The 25,797-nt window shown below is 39.2% G+C and overlaps 1 protein-coding gene across 1 annotated transcript in view; it reads left to right on the top strand.

Annotated features, from left to right (window-relative positions):
* CEP350 (centrosomal protein 350kDa) overlaps positions 1-25,797 on the top strand; it is a 59,349-nt gene that overhangs the window by 18,546 nt on the left and 15,006 nt on the right. The window contains 18 exon segments of the mRNA XM_009994669.1: positions 94-235; positions 1,877-2,028; positions 2,799-2,946; positions 3,983-4,203; positions 4,334-4,497; positions 5,152-5,262; positions 5,498-5,629; positions 6,965-7,077; positions 7,434-7,562; positions 9,267-9,430; positions 9,941-10,137; positions 10,685-10,869; positions 11,664-11,751; positions 12,071-12,217; positions 13,067-13,224; positions 20,434-20,633; positions 22,216-22,427; positions 23,670-23,814. Of these exon segments, the coding sequence (XP_009992971.1) occupies positions 94-235; positions 1,877-2,028; positions 2,799-2,946; positions 3,983-4,203; positions 4,334-4,497; positions 5,152-5,262; positions 5,498-5,629; positions 6,965-7,077; positions 7,434-7,562; positions 9,267-9,430; positions 9,941-10,137; positions 10,685-10,869; positions 11,664-11,751; positions 12,071-12,217; positions 13,067-13,224; positions 20,434-20,633; positions 22,216-22,427; positions 23,670-23,814 (2,808 nt within the window).

Here is a 25,797-nt window from a genome sequence, read left to right as displayed (position 1 = left end):
TAACTTGTAGTGTAACATTTTAATTCCTTCTGCCTTTATTTTCTGTTTGATGCAGATTTTTTTGGTATAATTTTTGTCATTTCCCTCCTTTAGTGTCAAGTGGAGCATCTACTCCTCTGTGCCCTTTAATCCCTACCTTGAGCCCCCCAGAGAGTGTGGTTTCTTATGAAGATGATTTTGCCTCATCACAGGGAAGCAGCACTTTAACAGACAAGATGATTTCACGTGACCTCAGGTAACTGTGTGTTAGACTGCTTGTAATAATAAAAATACAGAATTTGACAGAGAGCAGTTAATGCAGAATTTGTTTTGTGACATGCTGACTGTCTTTTCTGTTGTGCTGTGCTGTGTTGTAATACTAGTCAAAGTGATTAGGTATTTCCTGGTTCATAAATCAACCAACATGGTTAAGACATAAAGGTCAGAGTCAAGTATCTCTGTTCTCTAATTTTTGTTCTTCTTTAAGTCTGGCAGATAGCTTTAGGCAAGGTTCTTACCCTTTGTAGTCAGGTAAAAATTACCTGACTTGTGTTGCTGCTGTAATGCTCAATTGGTTAGTCTTTGCAATTTAGAAAAAGAAAATACTTTTGAAAGTGTTAAAATACCTGCAGTAGTTCAGTAAAGGTTCAGTAATCCTTAGTAATGGATACATAAATTGTCTGTAAGAACTTTTAAAACCTTTTGTAAATCCTAGGATTTTGTAAATCCTGTTAGTAAAGAAGTCATGTGGCTTCCTGAATTTCTGAAGGCACCTTTTTTTTCTAATAAGTTATATTTACATCTTTTGGGCCCTGTGGGGAAGGCCACAAGTACAGTATTTATACTGGTGGTACTTAACCTCAGAAGAAAGGAAGGTAGAAGGTACTTTGCACACTGGAAATGTTGGCTACCAAAAATGCTTTCTTTCTAAATAAATTTCTTGATAGGTCTTATGTTAGTATTATTTAGTATATGATGCATTATCCCCTTATTTGCAAATATTTTGTAAAAATGTATTTAAAATCACTCATATTTCTTTCTATTTATTGGTATCTGTATGCCTAGAAATTATCTAAAATGCAGCCATACTTGAAATCATTCTTATGTTGTTCAAGTCTGTAGTCAAACAGCTCTTAGGAGTTAGCATTGAAAGGATGGTGTGTCTCAACATAAGAAGGGCAACCCAGGGAGATTCAGGTTGGACCCCCTTGCTTTCTAAACTCCTCCTCAGAGAGGAGTCCAGGTGCAGCTGGATCCAGCCAGGTAGAGTGATTAAAATGTTGTGGTCTGAGGGCATTCTCAATCATTTTGATCAGATTAAGGCCTGTATTTGAATATTACGTTTAATTAAAACTGTGGAAGTACTGATACTTCAGTTATCTCAGGCTGCACAATCATAAACTCTGATTATTTAAATCACAAAAGTCACTATACTTGTGTGTTCAAACTGCACAGCCTGAGAAGAAAATCATGGTTAGGTCTTGCATTACTTAATATTTTAAGAAGGAAGAAAGAGAGAGAATAGGAGAAGAAAAGTTAAGAGAGATCCTAACAGAAAATCACCAGCCCTGGATCCAGTGTTGGGTAGCCAGTGGGTGAGAGTTGGTGTCAGTGAGGCTCCCCCAGCCCCCTGCTTTACAGGCCTAATCTTTTACTGTTTCACATTTGCAGAAGTATGTTTCAAGTGTGTGCAACATAATGTCAAACTTACTAAAGTCCTAGCTGCCATAGTGTTTAATCTCAAAGTCTATGCTTTTCAATATGGGCTCATTAGTGCAGTTCTAGCCATCTGTCTCTAATTTCAAGTTTGGTGGATTCATTGTGCACTGTATAATGTGGGAGTTAGAAGTCCTTAGTGAATCACTGTCCATGTGCTTCTTTTTAGTGTTGCTGGCAGCAGTAATTCAAGTGTTCAGGAAGGAGTTCCAAGCAGCAAGTCTTCCCAAGAACCTAGATCTGTGGAGCTTCCTTCTCAGCATTCTTCTGGGCCACGGTCTGCAGCATCTTCTCACTCATCTTCATCCTCTAGAAAAAGAGGGAAAAAGGAACGTAAGTGCAGCAAGAGGTTATTAAGAGTATCATTTTTTTTCCCTTTCCTAAGCCAGCCTTCTAACAAGATAATTTTAATATTGTGAGGGAATGATACTCAGATTCTGTGCTAAGACAATCCCAGTTGTCTGCTGAGAAACTGAGTTATGGCCACGTTTATGAAGGTGACAGTAAGTCTGCTTGTGTGCTTCATCTTTGAAGCATAGTTTTCATTGAGTGCACTAATTAATTAATACACTTCTTCCTGCAGTAACTTGTACATTACAAAAACATGAAGAAACTCAGTACTTGGTACACTTTTATGATATAAGCAATGGGTGATGTGAGGAAAAGCTGGGTTCAAAGTCAATAAAAGGACAAGAAAAATAAGATTGGACATTCCAAATTATTACTCTTCTTATTTTTTCCAAATTCTCTAGCTTACCCAAAGAAAGTTAGGCTTCACTCTAAGTATCAGTATTGAAGAGCCAAATTCTTCTTTTCTTTACTGTGCTGAAGTGAAAGCTGAGTGATAGTTTTGTTGGCAGTAGACACAATATTCAGAAGATAATTTAATCTGTAGTAATCTGCTCAATGTACATTTCTTGCTTGTTGGATTTATAGACTTCTAACTGGAAGACATCTTTCCATGGGGGAAAAAAGTTCTCAATTATTTGTTTTGGGGTTCCTGATGGCTGAGATACTCAGAATAGCAAGTGTAAACTTTCTGCAACTTTGTTTCTTCTTAGGGTTGGACTGTTTGAATGGAAGCTCTCACCACTTTCCTGCAGATGAAGATAAAATGCTATCTGAGTTAGAGTGGAACTCCCAACAGACAAAGAAGTCCTTATCAAGTAGCAGAATGTCTAGTAAAGACCCTGAGCAGAACACAGATGCAGACAGTGTGCTAGAAAACCTGTCTGAACACTCCCTGGTGAGGTAAGGTGATCCTTATAAGACTGTGTGCAAATATAACCAAATTTGTTAGTATTATAGCATGGTAAAAAAAAAATGGCTATGTCTTTGGATGTGCAAAAGGAAATTAACAAAACTATTCAAATGTTAGTAACATAGACATGCAGAACATTTTTTTCCCCTGTATTTTAAATATGAAAGCCTAAAGTTGATGGCTGTAATAAGAGAAAATACAAAGTAGTGATATACCCTCCACCCTCACTCCCCCACTGGTTTTGTGAGGATAAGTGGCTGATGTGTATAGGTGATGTCCTGTCCAGTTCAGTACCTTAAGCATTGAAACACAATTTTCATTCTCTGTTTCTACAAATGGTCTGTAAAAAGTGGAGAGAAAAAATAAGTAAGTTAACATATGCAGTTATCCTCAGTATGTTTCAAAAATGAGATGTCTTTAATTTTCTCTCAAGATACATTTACAAATTTTGACCTTAGAGCATTTAATTGCATTTTGATGAAAGAGATGGGAGCTCAGGGCAGTTTCTTACCACATTCAATTGCATCCATATGTTGACAGTCACCTGTTTACTTTTATTAAAATACTGTTAATGGTGTTCTGCTACCAGAATATTGCCCTCATTTCCTGTGAGTGAAATAAAGTTCTTCCCTTAAACTCTCAAAACGTGTAAAAGCATGTGCAGGTGTGTGCATCCTGATTTTTAGGAGGCATTGGATGTATCTGGCCATGCAAATATTAAGTATATTTTAAAATATTTTTATTGTGTCTGTGTGCTAACTAGGTGTAATAGTTGGAGGAAAAGTAGGGTGCTCTAGAAACTTAACCCTAAATTGGGGGATAGGTACACAAAACCTATCACATACATATAGGTACACAAAAGATCATTTCCTGAAGGCAGGCTGGGCTTGTGCAAAACGGAAGATGATGCCTTTTGCAGGGTCTGTCTGATGTATGTAAATAGAACTACTTTATTGCCTTATTGTCTTATCAAATGGCTGGACTTAGGAGAATATTGACTCCTTTCTTTTTTCATTTCACTGTCAGTTTCTCAGACAAAGAAAGGCCCCTGAAGACACCAACTCCTTCCACATCACCCGGTTCCCAAAAACAGTTGCAGTTTGATTCTCTGGGCACTGCAGCAGAAAGAGTCAAGACACCTGCTAGCTTTTCTGGAAGTCCATCATCAGAGCTGAAGCCTAATGTAGCTTTCCCTGACTTGAGTCTGGGAGCTGGTAGATCTGCAGCAGGAGCAGCCTCAGCGAGCGGTGAGTTCTTCTGTCAAAATCATACAAATCCCAGAGTAGGTTTTTTTGGAGGGGTTGCTTTTTCTTCTTTATTTTTTCGGTGGGGTGCATTAAAGTCTACAGAGCTTGACCAGTAAGTCTTCTCCTGCAGGATGTATGCGTTTCTCCCCAGCTGGTCTTCAGCATCGTTTGTCAGCAGAACTGAACTACCTCACTGCCATCGAGGAGACCGTGCGACAGCTTTCCGATGTAGATCGAGTACGAGGCATATCACTTGCCCAGCAGGAGAGTGTTTCTCTGGCTCAGATTCTAAAGGTAATGGAAAAATACTTCCTTCTCTAAACCTGCCTTTTTGTTATTCATTTGCAAGAAAATTAATCAAATTAGGGCGAATTATGCTTTTGTTACCAATGCAGAGAAATCATAATGGGCATGACGGAGCATTTCTGATAATGTCAATTTTTTAGGATTAATGACTCTTTCTTATTTTAAGTTGACATGAAGGAACTGTTGACTCTAGCATGTGTGTCATGAGTACACCATTAGCTGGTATCACAGCTTTGGTTGTCTACTTCAGTAAAATAAAAACTTGATTGTTTGCTGGATTTGATGTTGAGTCCCATTGCCATGCAGTGTAGCTGTTCAGTGTAAGCTGGACCATTTGTCTTATGGAAAGGATATTTTTGGTTGAAATTTTCTGATGTTGACAAGATTCTAGTTTGTTGAATGGATTGGTCTGCTATATCCTTTTTCTTTCTAGGCTGTGGTGGAAGAGTATATGTGCACTGTCTAATTAGAAAGGGAGAGGGTCAGTGGGTGGGCTGAAAATTTTCCTGAAGAGGTGCTGAAGAGGCACCACCAGTAGAGATGGTCTAGATCTTTTGGAGGTACTTGCAGCCAGTGGCTGCAAAGCAAAAAAGATCTTGACATTCAACTTGCATGATGAAAACTTATTTTCCTGATCTGTAGGCACATCAACAGCGCCATGAACGTGACTTAGCTCTTTTGAAAATCAAGGCTGAGCAAGAAGCTTTAGAAAGTCAGAGACAACTGGACGAGGCAAGGCAGAAGGCAGCTCAGGTAATGCTGCCCTTCAAAAAATGTGGAGTGTGTAAGAGGCAAAATGCTGTAAGTAAATCCATGCCTATGAGTATTCTTAATTTGAAGCTGTGAATATATGGAAATGGTGAAGGGGTTTAATAGAACTGAAAAAAAACTCTTAGGGGCCAATGTAAAACTTTTTTCTCCCAGATTGTAAGAAATAAATCTGTAGTTGTTATAGCAGAGAACTGAAGGAGCTGTGTTTTCTGCACAGGTCCATGCAGAGTCCCTACAGCATCTGGTCCAGGCACGGCAGGAGGCTGTACAAGAGACCCCATGCAAGGCTGCAGCCAAACAGGCAGAAACTGCACTTCTCACTGCAGGTGCAGCTCACCAGATCCGTGAGGTGAGGTCTTGAGGGAAAGGAAGAAGCTGTTCTAACTTCAGTATTGTTTTGAATACTAAAAAATGTCTTCTAGGGTGTTCTTTGTTCACTGTCATTCTCAGTGCAGCTTCTTTACTTCCATGATGTAGCAAATGATGGGACTTCAAAGGAGCTTTTCTGGCATCCTTACTCAGAAGTCAGTCAGCAGCCTTAAATCCCTGTTCACTATTATAATCTCCAGTTAACAAGCTGTTAAGAAGTTTGTTCTTCCAGGAGAGATCAATGATAGCAAACACAACATCTTTAATTTGCAAGAGTTGTACTCCATCAGGGATTGATGTTGTATCTGTTTCATATGCAAATTACCAAAGCAGGGGAATTGCAGTTTTACTTACATTTGAAGGTAGGAGACAAACAAATTTATTTTTTTTCAAATGGAGTGGGGAGGATCTTCAGCAGAGCTCTTAACATGGTACAGAGTTTGCAATTTTCTTCTTTTGAGTCTCTTCTAATTTATTATAATATCAGTTTTTATACTTGTTTTTTCCAATGTGTAGCAGCTATTTCACTCATAGGTAGGAAACACAGTAACGAAATATGTTTTTGCTTCTTCATAGTTTAGCAATGACAATGGCTGTGGATTAGGTTACGGGGTGGAGTGCAGAAGGCTGAGGGGTATGAACATAACTGTTTCTTCACGGTTTCTGCACCTCCTGGTGCTCAGCAAGGCTGTTTTTATGCTTGGTAATGGGACTGCAGAACTATACTGATGCAGTTGTTCTGAGCTTTGCCATATAGGTGAAGTTTAAATCATTCTTGCATAGATAAGAATGGCTTAGGTTAAAGGAGCAGAAAAGCTCAGGCATCTGAGATACATGCAGTGATTGTTGATAGTGAAGTCTTGCATAAAGACACTTAAACATTTGTCATTTTTAGAGACAATTAAGAAACAAGGCAGAAGAAATGGCTTTTATTTGGTGTAGGGTTTAAATCTCTTGTCTTGCTTTAAATGTGAAGTCCAAGTGTAAGATGTTCAGGGAGAGGCTGATAGGGATGGCCTGGACAGTGATGATAGGCTAGGAGACTTACTTTTCCACCCATGTTCATTAGTGACTCCTCATATTCAGTTGAACAACCATTAATTTTAACTAGAATGCAGCAATGGAAATGCTGGTCACCAATGTGCTGGGAATATTTTTGGATGTACACTGTCATTTCTTCTGTATGTCTTACACATTTGTTCAGTAGAATAGTAAATTGCCTGCAAGAATGACTATTTTCTCTGTAAAAAAAAAAAAAGTTGATGCTGCTCAGCACATTGTATTCCTTTGTTTGTTTTTTCATTGTACCCAGCAGATCTCGGATACTGTCAGTGCTCCAGCTGCTCCAGTCACCTCCCTGTTTGACCACCAGCGGCAGCACCATTCAGAGCTCAGGAAACAACAGAGAGCCCGAACTGACACCAACAGGTTTTTGACTGATGTTTCACATCTTAGGAAGGGGGAAGAGAGATTTGTTAGGTTTTGCTTCACCTATTCTCGAAGAAATTTCTAAGTTGTCATAATGAGTGAGCATTTAAGGAGAAGAATTTAGGTTCCATCTTTATAGAAAGTGGACACTAACTGCTTCTGTGAAGCTCTGTATAAAGGAGTAGAAAAAGATGCTCTAAATGTCTGGTGGGATGATGTAACTAGTCTGAGCTTTAAGTGGTCTTTTCAGAAATGTTAACTGTTACTGCTTGTAGTAAACTGGTAAAAGCTGGTGAAAACTCTCTCTCCTTGGTTTAAGACAATGCAGATTTACCCCAAACACTTCCCTTTCTCAGGAAATGCGAGTCCAGCACCATGTCACAAGGTAAAGAGGACACAGGTGGCTCAAAACAGACATACTCCCCAATGTTTGATAGTTATTCAGAATCCTCAAGATCAAAGGTTCATGATCAGAGGTAAGAAGAGTTTAGATTACACAGGGTGGTGTTTTACTATAAGTAAGAACTTTAGTACAAAGAAATAGCAACATATTTCCTTCGGTATTTTTTTTTAAAGAGGGAAAGTCAGTTTTGAAACCTTCAACAGGTAAACCTTTCTTAGATTCCAGAGCTTGCAGGTTTACATGCCAACCAGAGTTTGCTTTGTCTTTAAAAATCCTCCTAGACCGTTGCCCACCGTGTAATATATGTTGGTTGTTGTTTGTTTCACTTTTGAATTTGCTGTATTGTTCTAATGGGATACTTTTCTCTTTCCTAACTTTAAAATAGTGAGTTCCACATCTGCTTTCTCTTTCAGCTGAATTAGCAAGAGTCTAGCAAGCAGGTTAAGGGAGATGGTTATTCCCCTCTGTTCAGCTCCTGTGAGACTGTATCTGGAATACAGTGTCCAGTTTTGGTCTCCTTGATAACAAGAAGACATTAACATACTAATGCAGTTCTAGTGGTGAACCACCAACATGGTTAGGAGGCTGGAGTTCATGATATAGAAGAGAGGCTGAAGGAACTGAACTAATTTAACCTAGAAAAGAGAAGGCTAAAGAGACAGGGATCCAGTTGCAGTGTCCCAAAGGTGGGTTGTTAGGGAATATAAGGCTAGACTCTTCTTGAAGGTGCACAGTGAGATGACAAAAGGCAGTGGTGACATTCCAGAAAAGGGAAAATCACTGGGGGGAAAAAAAAAAAAATCTCTCTGAGGGTTGGCTGAACAGTGGAATGGAAGTGCAGGGAGGCTGTGGGATCTTCTGTCCTTGCAGATGTTTGGAACTTGGATGTGGCCTTGACTTTGGATTAAATACCTTCAGAAATTGTTGAGCTGAGATTATTCTGGTTTCTGTTCTGTGGCCTACATCCATACTTCTGTTGCTTCATCTTTATAACCTAACAATCACTTTAAGTCTCTATCCAGGTTTTTTCCCTGTCCTAAGTATGTGCATTTTGCGCCCTTCTCATTTTGCTCTCTTGTCTTTATGAAATGAACTAGAACATAGACAGGAGCTTACATTCTGAAAACATGGTGCAGGGGACCTGTAGAGCTGCCTGCTCTGTCACGTGCATTACTTTTTATTATCTTCTTTGTGTGTCTGTTTGCTTTGTTAGAGCTTTTGTTTTGCCTTTGCACTAGCTTGAGATTCTACATGAAACGCCTGGAGCACTGCTTGCCTGAGGTTTAGATTTTGACTCATTTCTGGAGTTACTTTTCAGTATCTTGGTTTAATACTGGATTTTAGCTTTATGTTTCCTGTTCTGATTAGGCCCTTTAAAGTTTCTCACAGTCCTTCTCTGATCTTGACCAACTGGAATGATTTAGTCCTCTGCAGTTCTTCTAATTTACAACAATATCTCACTCATCCATTTAAAAATTGTAGGGAGAGATGTTTGCAATGGTTTATCATCAGTACTCATTGCTAAGTAGAGGGTATGCATACCTACAAAGCACTTGCATTCTGAAGTAGAATAAAAATAACAAGTTCCATTGTCAATCAGCAGCTTGAAGAGGCTTGGAGGTTTAAAGTAGTCAAGCTGTGTTTGGAAAAAAACAGAACAAAACCCTCTTGCATGTTAATTATTGCTGGGATGTTAATCTTGGTATGTACAGTAGTAATGTAATGTCAATATTTTGAAATGTGCAAAGTAATTTTTAAACAAAATCATTTCTTGGTCACACAGTAGCACCAGCAGCAGGCAAGAGAGTCCTTCAGTTCCATCTTCTAAGGAGAATGAGAAGAAGCTTTCCCGTCGTGAAAAGATTTCTAGCAGTGTTGAAGACCAGGCTCATACTGGTGTTGATGATTCCTTGCCAAGTGACAGTCTTTTATCACTGCCAGATGAAAAAGGTTAGCTGTGTGGTTTGTGTGTGTTGAATCTGAAGGGGGGAGCAGGGGAGGGAGGTGCTCGTTTTGGAATTGGTATCTGAAATAAGTGAGGGAATATGTGTGAAGAAAGCTGAGCCCCAGGTGAATTAATAGCCTTTTAGGAGGTGACAGAAGATGGCACAGGGAGATGGGAACTCCAGAAATCCTGCACATCAGAGTGATGGAGTCTATGGACCATTCTGCTTTCTGCTGTGCTGGCTGTAGCCAGATGTTCACTTGCTGAATCTGCAGGCTGAATGCCAAATGTTTCAGCAGCCCCAGAAACATGTTTATAGCTGTGTAGAGAAGCCTAGATAACAGTATTTAATGATGTCCTCTAACTCAAGGTCACTCTTTTCTAAACACCCATTTTTCTGCATGGGAGTAGTTATTTTGCTGTCTTTCCTGCCCCCCTAACTTCACTGAGATGAGAGTAAAGCTGCATTCCTGGTACATCTAAGCATAAACCCACTTCCCTGCTGTCTCTCTTAGATTCTGCTTCTGTTGCAACTGAGTATTCCCTGAAGTTTGATGAGTCGATGACAGAGGATGAGATAGAGCAAAAGTCTTTTCGTTCTTTGCTGCCCTCCGAGAGTCACCGCAGAAACAACTTGGAGAGGAAACGGGGTAATCGTGATGATTCTGATGAGGAAGTCTCCCCAGAAAAAACATCTCTGTCATCTATCAAGGTAGGTTAGGCAACCGTGGTTAAGGTAAATGAACTGAACTGAAATGTTGAAGCTGGTGAGCTTCAAGTAAGCCATGTTGAGTTGTGCTTGCAGACTTTGGGGTTCCTTTCCTCACTGTGGTCCTTAGAGCATCTCAGAACAGAGTTTTGTGAGTCACTGTTGTGTAAGTGTGATGACTTGACTGTGGAACAGTCCATCTAGGCCTCTACCTGTTCTCTTGTGGCTTTGGAGAGGAGAAGTAACTTTCTAAGGTAGATTGTAAAAGGCCAGTGCATTAAGTCTTCCTACTATGCCTACACATAGCTAGGAAGTACAAGAGGATGCTCCATCTCTCTGGCCCAAGACTGGACATCCCAAAAAAACTATCACAGAGCTCAGGGCAGAAAAAGCTGGTCTGCACAAGGCTCAGAGAGAAAAAAAAGCACAACAGCTTCCCTTCCTGTGTGTGTCTGTCTATCTGTGTATACACAAACACACCCTTTGTAATTGAGAAAGTCTTGGAATTTCTGTATTAATCAAATCATGCCAAATTTATTTTGCCTTCTAGGAGCTAAGCATGCCGTTCTCAGAAGGGCAAGATAGTTTCTCTAAATTCACCATGGAGATGGTAAGACAGTACATGAAAGAGGAGGAAGTACGAGCAGCTCATCAGTCCTCACTGCTTCGGCTCCGGGAGAAGGCTCTGAAAGAGAAGACCAAGGCTGAATTAGCTTGGCTGGAACACCAGAAGAAGTAAGGCAGCTCTTGAATGCACCACTGGTGCTGACTGACCATTTTTGTGTACTTCTACTTGAATTTTTTGTAAGATTATTGAAGTACCTTGTAGTGATAGGACATGGGGTAATGGATTAGAACTGGGAGAAGGGAGAAGACATTAGGAGAAAATTCTTTAGTGTGAGGGTGGTGAGACACTGGAACAGGTTGCCCAGGAAAGTTGTGGAAGCCCCATCCTTGGAAGTGTTCAAGATCAGGTTGGATGAGGCTCTGAACAACCTGATCTAGTGGGAGGTGTCCCTGCCCATGGTTGGAACTAGATCATCTTTAAGGTCCCTTCCAACTCAAACCATTCCATGATTCTGTACCTAGTGATACCTACTGAACAGCAGTGACCAGATTTAATCAGTATTTTTCTGTGGTCACTCTCTGCATGAGAGTACCAGTGTTCACCAGACATTTTCTTCCAATTTCTTGTCATTATGGGCTTGATGAAGGATTGTGAGGTAGTGATCCAAGTGTCCTTCCTTTTGTCTTTCTCAAATGGTGAGCATGCTACCTCTGCAGAACATCTGCCCATTCATGGGAGACCTGGTGTTACCTGCACTGGCCTTTTAACCAACCGTGCGTGTCTGACTAAATGGTACAAAATATTCCACTATAGATCATGCCAGTGGTAAAGTACAGTCATAGACTCTTCAGCAGGTTAGGAAAAGTAAATTTATTTATTTACTTATTTACTTGAAAGAGTAAAAGGCCCATTGTTGTTCACTTTTTTTCTAAATGAATTCTTTCTTCCAATCTCTTTGCAGGCATTTGCGAGACAAGGGAGAGGATGATAAGATGCCTCCTATTCGGAAGAGGCAGCGTGGTCTGCTGCTGAGATTACAGCAGGAAAAGGTAACTAAGAATTGAGGAAAAACTCCACACCAGGCTTTTGGGTAGGAAGCTGGCAGTATTTATTATTGCTAAGTTTTATTTGCATTTCTGTAGTATTTAACACATTGTTTTAAAGGGTCCTTCTGTATCAGTCACCTTGCTGGTTGAGACTTAGAAGTATTAATTGATCTTCTGGTTTTTGCTGCTGAAGTTCAGGATAGTTACTTCATCAGGTAATTGCAGCAATTTAAAACCCATAGCAAGGACACTGGCAGCTTCAGAGTGTGTTCTTGAAAACTGCCTGCCACAGTTCTTAAGCTTAACCTTTTATACCTAACAGGCAGAAATTAAGCGTCTTCAAGAGGCCAACAAGGCTGCTCGGAAGGAGAGGCAGCTGATCCTGAAGCAGCAGGAGGAAATAGAACGGATCCGTCAGACTACAATGAAACTGCAGGAAAAACTAAAGTCTGCAGGAGAAAACAAGCTGGTAAGTGTTCAGTACAGAAGTTGGAGTTCCCTCTTTGGCTGTGCAGCTGGTATTTGACTTTGGCATTTATAGGAACGGAAAGTTGCTAGATTGAACCTATGGAAGTTTTGTCTGCCTCAGTTTTATCCTTTTTATCTCCAAAACTTCTTGTTTAATTTCCTTGAAGTTTTGCTTAAGGAAAAGCATTTGGAGAAGTTTGGAATGCTTTGCTTTAACTGGGCAGTCAATGGTGTTCATTTCCAAGCTTAACTAATGACATGGGGAATATCAGGATCTCTGATGCTTAGATTTCTCAGGCTCTGGTTTTGTTTGATGAGTTTCCAGACCCCAAAATACTAAATGTTAGAACTAAACTCAAAACTTACTGCTTTGTGTGTGTGATAGTGTCATTACACTGAGTTTCTTGCATCTGCTTTAGGAAGGGATTTTGGTAACTGTCTGCTATTACACTGAGTTTCTTGCATCTGCTTTAGGAGACAGCAGGAAGGGATTTTGGTAACTGTCTGCCTCCTTGCAAAATTTTGAGGAGACACAAGTTTAATATTAGTCATGTAGAAGGGATTGGTTTCCTGTTTGGGTAACTAAAATTCTAGTGATGTTTTCTTTTGTTCTACATGCAGTTAGGGGAGAACTTAAATTACAGAGGAAAAAATGTTGGACTTAAAAACTGTGTCAAATAAACATTAAGCTGGAAATTGAAGTTACATCTGCAGGTGGCCAGGTTTATCTGAAGTAGTGTTTGATGTAATCTGGGGAGAAATAAACTAAATTAACACCATTTTTTTAAATTTTGTCGAAGAACTTTTCTGACTTTTCATGTCGCTTTTGTTTTTAAATCCTTAATTGCAGGAACTTCACAGTGAGGATGACATCAAGCAGAGCAATGCTTCTAGCCCACTTCCAACTGATGCAGAAACATGCAGCCCTTCTCCAGTCTCCATCTCCAGCAGTGAGACCAGTAGCATTATGCAGAAACTTAAAAAAATGCGCAGCAGAATGGATGAAAAGTAACTATATTTATTTTCTTATATAGAAGTTTTGCTATTTTAATCAAATGAGTTGATTGGGTCAATATCTGCACTAAAAATGGCCATCAGACAAATTAGAGGTCATGGCATCACATATGCTTAAATCTGAGTTGCCTGAAAAGTAGTTAATTGGAAGCATTAATAGAACTAGATTAATCATGAATAGAATATTTGAAAGGCTATTTGAAAGTTCTTGCATGAATACTGAGATTCAAACATTGTTAGCTGGGAGACTGTTGTCATGGTTTGATTGTAGAAGATGGGTTTTGTACTTGATAGATACTTTGTACTTGATAGAGCTGGTAAAAGCACATCAGTTTAAAAGATTTTGATGATTATACAAGAATACAAGGAAGACAGGCTCCCACTTGATGGTACATTTTGTCAGAGTTCCTCTCTCAATGAGAGACCTGAAGTCAAATGGACAAAACAGTGCCTGTATTTTGTATCTCCCCTTTTATTTTAAAGGAAAAAAAATACAGGGAGTGAGACTCTGGAATTACAATACTGAGTTTTATCTTGAGTTGAAGCCTAAGTTATAAATAGCAATAGTCTTAAACAAAAACTAGTAACTGAGTTTGAGATCCGACTCACAGAAGGTTATTGAGTTTGTCAGGTATGTGCTTTCTACTTTCATATCCAGCTGCTGAATTTCAGTTCCATTCAAATCAGCTAGGGATTAATTCTGCAATTGTTTCCTTAATTAATGGAGGTGCTATGTGTGACTGAGAAGAAAGGCAATTAATAGGACCTTTCTTTTCCTCTTTGATGGTCCACAGGTTGGAAAAAATTTGAAAAAGATTGTTAGTCTTCAGAGAAAATAATGAAGGATAAGCACAGTTCCAGAGCCTGGAAACTAAGATTGATTCTATTGATTTCATCTAATAAATTGTTTTGAATAAAAATTATTTCTGTGTCTTTTCAGTGTAGAAATTGCTTTGCCAGCACTAAACATCCTAAATGCTTTGTCAACGTTTGCTCTTTAGTTTGAAGCCAAAAATTCTTGTTTGAGACTAATCCACTGCAAGTCTGGCCTCTGCCAGTTACCACAAAAAAAACAACCATTGTGTGAACATCTTTTTAACTTCTAACCAAGACAGGTCACTATATTTTAGTCTATGTGGATGGTCCTTTTAATGTTTTTACTCTTGGGACTCCTAACACAGCTGGATAAAACATCAAAAAGCAAGCACTGCCATAGGTAAAGGCAAACTGGTGATGACTCCTTAGCACCCTGTTTTCACAGTAGTAGTAAGTGAGGATTTGGTCTAAGTAGGAAAAAAAAAACAAGCCCATGTTCTACATAATGTAGGCTTCATGGTTTAGCCTGAATTGATTGCTGTTTTGTTCAGACTCTTCTGGCAGGATCTGGTAAACTGAACAACCGAAATGATAATTATTTATAGTTTCTGAAGTGTCATATTTCCAAAACTAAATTCTTGGCATTCCAAGTCATGTGAAAATTACCCCATCATTATAGCAGCAACTCTTAAGCAAAGCATATTTTGAGGTTGGTAAATGGCTTAAGATGGGGACTTGAAAAGGATATGCTCTCTACAGGTCCTGTTAATTTCAAGTATCAGGAGAACAATTTTTATTCTAATCTTTCTTCTTTTTTTGCTAAAAAGGGAGTCTTGGGTTTTTTCTTTTCCCCACATGGGATTCAACATAAAAAAATTTCAACTGGAGATACAAAACCAAGTTACAGCTTATGAATTTTCAGATACAGTATTAATACAGTATTAGTACTATGAGATGACAAATACACTTTTATATTCAAAACTTCCTTTGCCACTTTTATCAGGTAATGGTTTTAAATTCTAAGCAACACTTAAAATTGCAGAGAGAATTACATATAATTAATAAGGGACAGTAGTAGATACAAAGTATGTTCTACCCTTAGAGATATTTTAATAATCAGTCCAAATATTGCTCACTTGGAGAATACTTTTCAAAAGAGGGATAGCAGGATTTGAGCTGAAACAGTTGCTTTTAGGCAGAACAAGTGGAAATTGTGATGTAATGTATGTGGTCATGTATTTTTGTTTTTCTGGTTTTGTCTTAGATTGCTATATATGTTGAAAGGAAGTAGGATTTTGTGTAAGCACAAATGATGCTCTAGAACTTGATCTTCCTAACTGTATAGCTTTCACACACCTTTTGCAGGTATTTTTGTAGTGATAGTAGTGCCTATTGATTGGAAAACAGTGCTGACTTGGAATCTTTTTTTAAATGTCCTTATTTTAATGTTGTATTTGTAAAACACCTAAGAATGTTATCGACGTAACAGAGTAAGACATTTGGTTTGGAGTGCAATGATAAGAAGTTGCCATTTGAAGGCAGGTTGTGGTCAGGTGATGAGATGTGGCAAAAGGAAAGAAGCTGAATAACAAGCAAAGTATAAAGGAACTAGAGGAAGGAATTGGGGAATTCTGCTGTGCTGGATTTGCTGTACTCCACAGCAAGGCGGAAATCCTTTGACTTCCTTACTTATGAGGCAGCTTTAATATTTCTCTTCTGCTAAAAGGGGAGTGAAAGAATAGTTGTGTTTTAATTTGAATTGATGAGTCTGTGTAGCCTGCATGTGAACAGGAGCATGCTCTGTCAAAGAGAATTAACCACTTCCCCTTGCTTATGCAACTTTAATAACCTTCGCAGTAGAAGAGCTGCTTAAATGCTCATTTTCTTTTGCTTTTCCTTAATATGCTTCTTAGCTTGCATTGTAGTCAAGAGAGCTACAACAGAGCATGATATTTTTTCTATAAATATGATATTTCATTAGGAATTAGCTTGAAATGGTAATTCATTAGAAAATACCATTTTAAGCACAGGTGTAAGTTTGTGTAGAGTTATTTTTTGAACAATGGCCATTATCTGATATCTATCAATTAGTACTTCAAATGAAAGAGGCAATATGTGCATATTCTGAGACCAAGTCTGCACTGCACTTAGTTGCAAAAAACCCCAACAAACTAGAAGTTGATTTATAGATATATCTCAGACTTTTCTTGGAATTGGTTATGTTTAAAAAAATAAATTATTGAATCTCTTATTTTTGCTCTTTCACTGGTGCTTACCTTCAGAGAAGTAATTCTACTGAGGTTTTGCCAAGTGAATGAAAATGTATTTATAAAGTTTCAGACTTGCAAAGTTGTTCATATTGCAGAGCCAGGTGCTATTTAATGCTAACAGTTTACTCCATCAACAGTTAAAATAGCAGGAGTTGCAAAATGAGCAGGTTGTGTTAACCAGCACATGTGGAAGTCTGCATCCAAGTAATGAAACTCCTTCCAAAATCTGAAGAAAAATATAGCAGTGTGAAAGCAGCTTGCCTTTAATTAACAGAAAATGAAGTGTTAAAAGTGTGTGTTCTATTACATTCTGCTTAACAGTGTATAGTTTGTCTGTTTAAGATGTTGCATAATAACTATACAATGTTAAATGCCATTAATTTGAAGGTTCTTTGCTAGATGCTCTCCTTTTCTCGTTCTTTCTGTCTGTTTTGCTACCTTAGTTTTAAACTCTTCCTCCTTATTTTGTAGACACTGCTCTCCTGTTCACTACTTCTTCTCTGTCTTTACGTCTCACCACTGGGCCTCTCTCAGTGTCTGTTTTCCCAACCTCCACCCCAAATTCCAGCTGTATATCTACAACCAATTGGTCAGGTAACTGTATCTTTCTCAAGTGATAGACTCTTTGATAGAGCATGCTCTGTTCAGTCCTAGAAAGTCAAGAAGTTCTCCATCAGTGACCATTTTTGAGACTTCCCTCACTGTTTCCAGATCTTTATTAATGTTGTAGGCAGTGGGAGTGGGTGGCAGATGACACCAAGCTGTGTGGTGTAGTTGATTCTCTAGAGGGAAGGAATGCCATCCAGGGACACCTTGACAGGCTTTGAGCAGTGAGTCAGTGTAAACATCATGAAGGTCAACAAGACCAAATGCAGGGTCCTGCTCCTGGATCAGGGCAATCCCTAGTATCTGTAGACTGAGAGCAGCCCTGCAGAGAAGGGTTTGGGGATGCTGGTGGGCAAAAAATGGGATATGAGCTGACAATGTGCACTTGCAGCCTAGAAAGCCAGCCATATCTTGGGCTGCATAAAAAGCAGCATGGCCAGCAAGCCAAGGGAGGTGATGCCTCCCCCTCTACTCTGCTATCCTAAAAGTCCATCTGGAGTACTGTGTCCAGCTCTGGGGTCCTCAGTGTGAGTAGGACCTGTTGGAGTGGGTCTAGAGGAGGCCACAAAAGTGACCAGAGGACTGGAACACCTCTTATATGAGGACAGGCTGAGAGAGTTGGGGTTGTTCAGCCCAGGCAAGAGAAGGCTCCAGGGAGACCTTATTGTATCTTCTAAATGTATAAAGTGGGCTTATACGAAAACTGAGAGCTGTTTTACCAAGGCCTGTAGTGATAGGACAAGGGGTAATGGTTTTAGACTAAGAGAGTGTAGATCTAGATTCAATACAAGGAAGACATTTTTCTTATGAGGGTGGTGAAACACTGGCCAAGGTTGCCCAGGGAAGCTGTGGCTGCCCCATCCCTGAAGTGTTCCAGGCCAGGTTGGATGGGGCTTGGAGCAACCTGATCTAGTGGGAGGTGTCCCTGCCCATGACAAGAGGGTTGGAACTAGATGATCTTTAGGGTCCCTTTCCACCCAAACCATTGTGTGATTCTAATCTCTTCTTCCCGCCATGTTCTGAGTGGCAGACAGACAGTTCACTTTGCTTCCACTGTATGGTCACTACTTCAAGGTAGCTGCCAAAACAAACTGTCTAGTTTGGACTTAAAGCCAGTATACCTGGGACATAAATTTACCAGTACAGATTAGAGCAGCTGGTTAATGCTTCCAGGTTAATACTTGGAATGCATGGATAAAATGTGTGATGTTAGCACCAGAGAAATAGTTAGATTTTGAAATGATGCAGGTGTATTCTGAGTGCTGCTGCTTCCTTCTTTGCTCCCCCAGATTTCCAGCTTCATAGATACCAGATGTGGTTTTGCCTGTTTTTTTTTCTGTGAAGGTGCCCCTGCATTTGAGACTAAATGTGTACTCTTGGTGTTGCAACTGGAACCCTCTGGACTGGCAGGATATATGCTACCCTGTGGCTCTGATCTTTTAAACCTCAGGGTTATAAAAGGGTCTGCATCTTTAGCCATGCTGCTTTAATCCTCCTCTTCCTATAGGCTCAATGTTGGAACCCTCTCTCTCTCATCACTTCTTTTGACTTATCTTTCTTATTAGTTTCATGGTCATCAGGTTAATTTGTTTGACATCTGCTTTTAAGGAGTCCTGCTCTTTTGAATCCATTTATTTCAGGCTTTCTCTTGCATTTTATTTCAACTGGACTTGCCTCCCTCAAGGTTCAGTAATGGGAAGATCCAGATTCTGATGAAATCAAACAGTGAGTGAAAGAAGAAGAAAAAGTTGCCTTTTGCATTGAGATTATTGTAATAATAACCTCCATAACAAGTTCCAAATACACAATCTGCTAGACTAATTGGAACTGATGTGTATCTGAAAATAAGAGTTGATAATCTGCTCTGTTGGCAAATGCATCACATTGTCTGTGTCATGTTTGTAATGCAGTTACTGTTGGTGGACTATTTCTGAATTATATTGACCTGTTGATTTTGCCTAACAGTAAATGATGTTTGTATCTAGACAGTGATAAAATGATGCACAAAATCATGGGATCCTTTAGCTTGTAGGTGGAAAGTGTTTTGGAGACTCTTGAGGTGCTTCTTTTTTTTTCATCTGCTCTTGTGTTGGCCATGGGAAGGAAGATTGTGGGTGCATCTTACTGGCTTCTGAAACTTTTTTCTTTGCATCCTAACTTGTCCACCTTATCTTAATCTGTCCTAGATAAGGACTTACCTGAATCTTATCCTTTCTGATCAATTGCCAGCTCACTTTTCCAGGGAACAGAGTGGACGCTAAGTGACCAAGTGCTAAGACCTGCAGATTAGCTACTTTGTCATGCCAGTCTCTGTAAATAAAAGGATGTTTTCCAACACAGGAGATTAAAATGAAAAACGAAATTACCTTCTTTGCAGCTTAAAAACTTCAATGCTAAGTGTTTGGGGTGGCTTGAGAATTAGAAGTGATAAAGACATTTGCAAAGCAAAGTATCAGAAGACTTGGAAGACTGTTTTTAGGCACCACGTCTTCTGTACCAACTCAAGCTGGCAAACCTTGTATTTTCTACAGAGTGATTCTGTGACATCTGAAAAATGTCAGTTTAGGAGATGAATGGATTGATATACACTCTTCTCTAGACCTGGCATGTCAGAGGAAGTGTGTGCAATCTATGTTGAACTTGCTTCCATTTACTCTTTTAGGTTAAATGCTACAGTCTTGGTTACTTCAGTGTTTAATAAGACCAGAGGTGCTGTTGTTCAAGAGCTGGCAAAGAGAACTAGTATATGCACACAAACCTCTTCATACCTACAAAGTTTATAAGAATTTTCTCATTTCTGACGTTTTGTGGATCACCCAAGAAATCTTTGTCAGTGAGAAAATACCTGCTAATTCTTAGGATAAGCTTTACTTTTTATCCTTTCTTAAGCTAGCAGCCAAATATGTTAGTAGATAAGAAAAAACAGTCCTGCATCCTATTCTCTTGATGCTGTCGGCTCACAATTAACTTTCCAAGTGTGGCCATCCATCCATAGAGATGAAGCTTAAAGGAAGAAGGATAGAAGCTCCAGAGATTCAGGAAAACTATTGATGCAGAATCACCTTCTCTTATAATGATGTTATTTGGAAAGAATGTGAGCAACTAGGGTTACAATTTTTCTATTGTTGGGATTAGAGAAAAGGAAGGTTCATTTTTCAAACAGTCACTGCTTTCCTGAGGGTTCCAGTTTAATACCACAGGTACTTTTCATATCCTGAAATTGGGAATTTATCCTGCTCATTTCAGTGAATACTTAGTAGCACCTGTAGTGATGCTGAAGATGTTTAAAATGTAGGCAGTGTGTTTACAGTGTGTTGTAGACTTCACTTACTGCAATGAAAAAAGACCTCTATTTGCATTTTTTTTCAGCAGCACTTCAGAAATCTAGGTGATAGCAGTTAGTGTGGTTATTATCCTCAAAAACAATTGGACAGCAATGATTCTGGGAATTGTGGCAGTAGACTTTCTGGGTAGAGGCTGTTCTCCCATTGTCTTCTGCTCTGCCTGTCAGGTTCCTAACTAAGAGAGAGCAGAAGCTGATGCAGCGCCGACAACACGCTGAAGAGCTGCTGCAGTGGAAACGCCGCCTGGATGCAGAGGAAGCAGAGATTCGGTGGATAGAAAAGCAGGCACTAGCTGCCTGGGACAAAGAGCTGCTCAAAACCAAAACAGCCAAGAAGGAGCTGGGGGATCAGAGAACTGAGCCCAAAGGTAACAGGAGGGGAAGTGATACAAAAGACAAGAGTAAAGCATAATTTAACAGAGCGATTCCTTAGATTTGCACTTGCTTCTTTTTGTAACATTTTGGTGGTGATTGTTCTTCCCTGGACACTCTCAGAATCTCTGCTTCTGCACTTTTTACTGGCTTATGTTGCCTTGTTCTTTTAGCCCTGTTTTACACCTTAGTTAAATGTGTATTCCTCCTTTGTTGTATATGTTTCAAGTGAACAGTGCATCACAGGCCCATCAGACATCTCTACGTACAATTGAAACTATATTTCTGTCCTTCAGAACAAAAATACTGCATCATCTTTTACTGATGATCTTCAGAGCTTACTCTGTTAAAACTACTTTCCCCTATAGTGCTCAAAAGTGTCTATCCTGTTAGCCTTATTACTCTTGCTATGGATGGCTCTTATCAAGGGCTGCTTTCCTCTTGTCTGTGTTTTTAAAAAATTGAAAACATTCTTTTCTTCTGTTGTTAGTGAAATGTAACTGTGTGAAATCTGCAACTGTGCTAAAGTGTGCTAGGATGTAATTAGTATAAATGATGCTATTGTGAGGAAAAATAAGTTCCCAGATACAGGGAGCTACAGCTACACTGTTCTGTCTTAAGTGGACCATACTTTCAGCCTGAAGCACAGAAAACTGGATTGCAGTGGGAGAAAATAACAAAACTTCAGGGATTGTTCCAGAAATAATAAATTCTCATTTTTCCCCCCCTTGGTTGAAAGCAGGCAGCACATCCTTTGAGTGTGCAAAGGGAATTCAGAATTACACCCTATTACACTTGTTACTGGAAACAGTCATGTGGATTTTAGGCATTGGTAAGGCATTTTAAAGATGATACATGTATGAGTCAGTAAGTTCCAGTGAACAAAAATTCAGTGTGAATGCTGAATCCTCATCAACAGATGAGAAAAAAATGCTTACTTTCTATTAATTGTATCTAACAGTAAGCACTGGAGCACAGCTCTGCTTTAGAAGGAGAAGTTCCTCTTCCAGCCTTTCTTCAAATATGGAATAATTCTCCGTGGCTGCTTCAGTAACATTGTGACTCCTGCGGAATTTAGTAAACAGGAATAGTGAAAACCCAACTTACTATTTTACTTGTTGCCACTTGAGAGACTCATGATGAAATCATAACATTAAAATGTTTTCTGCAGCTACTGTAAAGGAAGCAATCAATTCTAAATTCAAGATCTGGCTTGCAGATTATATGCTCCTCTATGACTTCTTCAGACTAATAATGACTCTTACTGGGGTATGGTCAACTGGAAGGACAGGTTTCCCTAATAATTTTCTTGGATTGTCTTGTCTGGGAAATGTTAGGATGTTCTGAAAACCTCTTTATTTTAGACATTCAGTGATCACCAAGAAAATCTGGCAGTTTTAGATCATAGTTATGTGGTAAACGTGATTGTTCTCCCTAAATATTCCACCCTCAGTGTCTAGATGAGTGAAATAACACCAGTTTGACATGTATTGGTAGCAATTACTGCTTTATATGAAGGCCTACAAATCATTGCAAGTTCTTAGGTGCTTTGTTTTTTCTCTCATTGTTGAATCTCAGAAACGGTTAGTGAAGAAGAGTTTCCAGTGCCTTCTAATTCTCATCTGAACAGTGAAAGCTCTATCCCAGAAGATCTTGGCAGTGTAGCTGCTGAGTCTGTCCCTTCAGCGACTATGGGCCATGGACAGCCAGGAAGCCCAGATCAGAGTACAATTAATGAAGAAATGGTTTATTCTGAAGAGTTCAAGTCCTCTGCCTCACCTGGCAAACTTGTGAGTGAGCTTTTTATGCTGTATTATTCTTAACACTTGGAAAAGGCTGTCAGAGAAGTGGCAAGTAGAGCCATCCCAGTTGCCACAGCAGAGATTAAACTATCCTCTTTGTTTGCAATACCATTTTACATTGCTGTGAATAAACACTGATCAGATATGTTCTTTGAAGCCTTGAGGGAGAACTGCTTCAGCACTGGGTTTAGGTATTTTTAAATTTGTGGGTAGTCTTGCAAAAGGTTTTGTGTATGCCATGTTGGTATGCAATATGAAGTGGTGGAACACTGACCCAGTTTACCAGTGTGAAATAGCTGTAGGCTAGCTTGTCACCATTTTGTACATTCTTTGAGACCATGGAAACTATCCTGGCTTCTTGCTTTGCTTTACTTGCAAGTAATGTATTCCAAAATATAGCTATAGGATGAAGAAGCAAAGCTGTAACCTCATGTACAATCCTTTGGGTTTCAGGTTATGTGTATGTGCTAGCTAATTCTGCCTTACTGTTCTATTCCAACTGTTATCAAAAATCAAACTTTAAAAAAAAATCAAATCTATTATCATGTAGAAATAAACTTCATCCTGTTAACTTCGCCCTGTGCTCAGTGAGACAGAAAATGCAGCATCTGTGGGGTAGAAGAACTCATCTAGATTTACTACAAATACTTTATAGGAAAGTATGTTGAGAAGATAGTGAGGTAAAATGTCTAATACATGTTAGGGGTTACAGTCAAGGTGAAACAGCTGTGGTATATGTTTCAGCAGTAAGAGCGTTTGGGAAAGAATATTTGCTCTTTGCATTTTCCCTCTGGCCTCAGAGCAATAGTGCTCTGTTGTTTTACTGATATAGAATGGGATCTTGCACTGCTTACATGAAATGGTCCCTTTGGTTTCACAGATATATTTACTAGGAGTTTCTTTTGCAGTGTTTGTTGCCAAATAAGATGACAAAAACTGTATTGAACACCTGTGAGTCAGAACCATGTCAGTTCACTTAGGTGGTAACAGAGTAGTCTAAGCAGGTTTACTGCTCAGAGTAAGCAGTCAGCTATTGCTGCTCTTGGTATTTTTATTTTATTGTGTACCAAACCAAGATGAAATTTTTCTTAAGATAGCTGGATAGTTATCACTGCTTAGAAGATCTTCTCTAGTTCTTTCCTTTGTTACTAGCTCCTGATGACAATGATCTCCTACTTCTAAACTGAGCTTTACAAGCAATTACTTATTTGTCCTTTTCTTCTCCCAAAGTCTCCTTCTAAAAGCAGCATATCTGTATCAAAGCAAGATTCCAGCAAAGGCAGCCAGAGAACTGGAGGACAGCTACGTTCACATGTGCAGTCTCATCAGATATCTCACAACTGGTCTGATGAATCTTTATCTATAACACAGTCAGGTAAGTGTAAAATCTACTTGGGTTTAAATTGCTTTTTCAAAGTGTTTACTTACTACAAGTAAACCTAAAATGCATAGATATGAGGAGACAGACAGAAATTCTTGGAAACTGCCAAGGTTTGGAGTTCCGTGGGAGTGTTTTTCCATGAGGTAATTGATCACTTCAGAAGGTCTTTGTGTAAGGTCTGTATATAATCTCTTCTTTTAGAAAGCAATGCAAGTTCCTGAGAATGGGTATGAAGAAAGGAGTCAATAGTTAGGGTAGTTCTAGAATTTAAAATTGCCAAGGTTATCTGTGCTTTTAACAGATGATACTTCTCCACCACTCATACTGTAAGAAAGCAAAATGTGGTTCAGTAGCATATGAACATGCTCATTCTCATTCTGAGCACAGTCTGGCTCCAGAAGCTGCAGATCTGTCATCATGGCAGTACCAGTGAGCCCTTTGGACCTGCAGAGAGAACAGATACAGTGGGGCATAGGTTTTTATTTTTAGAGGAGTGTTTGAACTATCTGTAGTAAAAAAAGGCTTAAGATTGCATTTTGAGCTATAAAATGCAGAGTCTACTAATGGACTCTTTATCACAGGTCTTGTGTCCACTTATCCTAATGCTGAGGGAGAGAATGTTAGAAGTGAACGGGTACAAACTGGTCCTTTCCCTGGTGTGCTCTCAATCTGTTAGTCATGGGGATTGCAGGACTTCCTGAGACACCATTCACTAGGTCACCATCATATGTTCTCTTGAGTTGTGAAGTCTGTTTTGGACCTTTTTGTGCTTTTAGTCTCTAAACCATCTCATATTCCACAGTTCTGTTGATAAAGCATCACAAGGTTAGCAAATGAGAGAGCATTTCCTTGCTTGTATTTTTTTGTTTGGGTTTTGGTTTGTGTTTTGTTTTTTTTTAATTCTCTAAATGATCAATAGGTTTTTAGTGGAAAAAGGCTTTAAGTGGTTCTGTTGGTGGTTTGATTGATGGATAACTTACTGGTGTGTGTAAGTATCCAGTCTTCTTGGTGCTTAATGTATTGAGCATAATCTTTTATGTCGGGGTTTTGTGGGGTTTTTTTTGTTAATATGTCTCTTAAGTGCAATAGAAACACAGTAATTTTGAGGCAGCTCTTCTGCTGAATAGAGAAATGAATACGTAACACCTAGATATTTGCCCTGAGTAATTTGTGTTGGGATTTCTGTCTGGAGGGCAGCTTGCAACACAGTGAAGCATTCAGCAACTTGATAAAGGTATTTTCAAGCTGTGATTGAGAAACCACACCAAAAAAAAGCCATTTTGAGAAGCAGAGCAGGAAACAGTGATCATGAAAATAAAGTTTTAAAAAATGAAGTATTTGCAGTCTTTGATTTCAAATGCTGAAGAAAGGTGTAGGAGGTGGGAAGTTGATCAGGATGGTGCTGGTTTCATAACAAATCATTCCATTGTACAGAGACAAATCAGCCAAGCCCCTGAGTAGTGATGAAGTCATTCCTGTGTCAGTCCAATGCATGCATAGACAAGTTCGTCAAAGCATGTGCAGATCTTTCCCTTATGAGTTGATCAAGAAAAGCTATAATTACATAGTGGTCACTCACTCTTTGGGAGGAGTTGTTAATTACAGTGGCATCATAAAGTACTGTTGATTAACGAGTGCGATTCCATTCTTTTTGTGCTGTTTATTTTCTAAATTCTCCAAATGGTTAACAACAGTTGTTAATGCAAAAAGAATACAGTGACTTGATTGCATTTACTGGCTGTTGATGGTGATGAAATCCTTCATGATGATGGTTTGTTTTCTGGAGAAATGAGATTGATTAGCAAAATGTCCTACTTCTGCTGCTCGTGGACCAACTGATGTTGGTGGGTTACTTTCTAGGATGTTCAGTAAAGCAACTGGCATTCATGAGCATCCAAGCCTTTTGGTCCAGAAAACATTATAGGTAATATTGAACATGAAGCAAACCAGCTAGGATCCTTCTCTTAGGACCTACAG

Source organism: Chaetura pelagica, unplaced genomic scaffold (assembly GCF_000747805.2).
Source record: "Chaetura pelagica isolate M959 unplaced genomic scaffold, ChaPel_1.0 scaffold363, whole genome shotgun sequence".
In the NCBI taxonomy this organism is placed as follows: domain Eukaryota; kingdom Metazoa; phylum Chordata; class Aves; order Apodiformes; family Apodidae; genus Chaetura; species Chaetura pelagica.
This window is presented reverse-complemented; position numbering and strand designations above follow the sequence as displayed.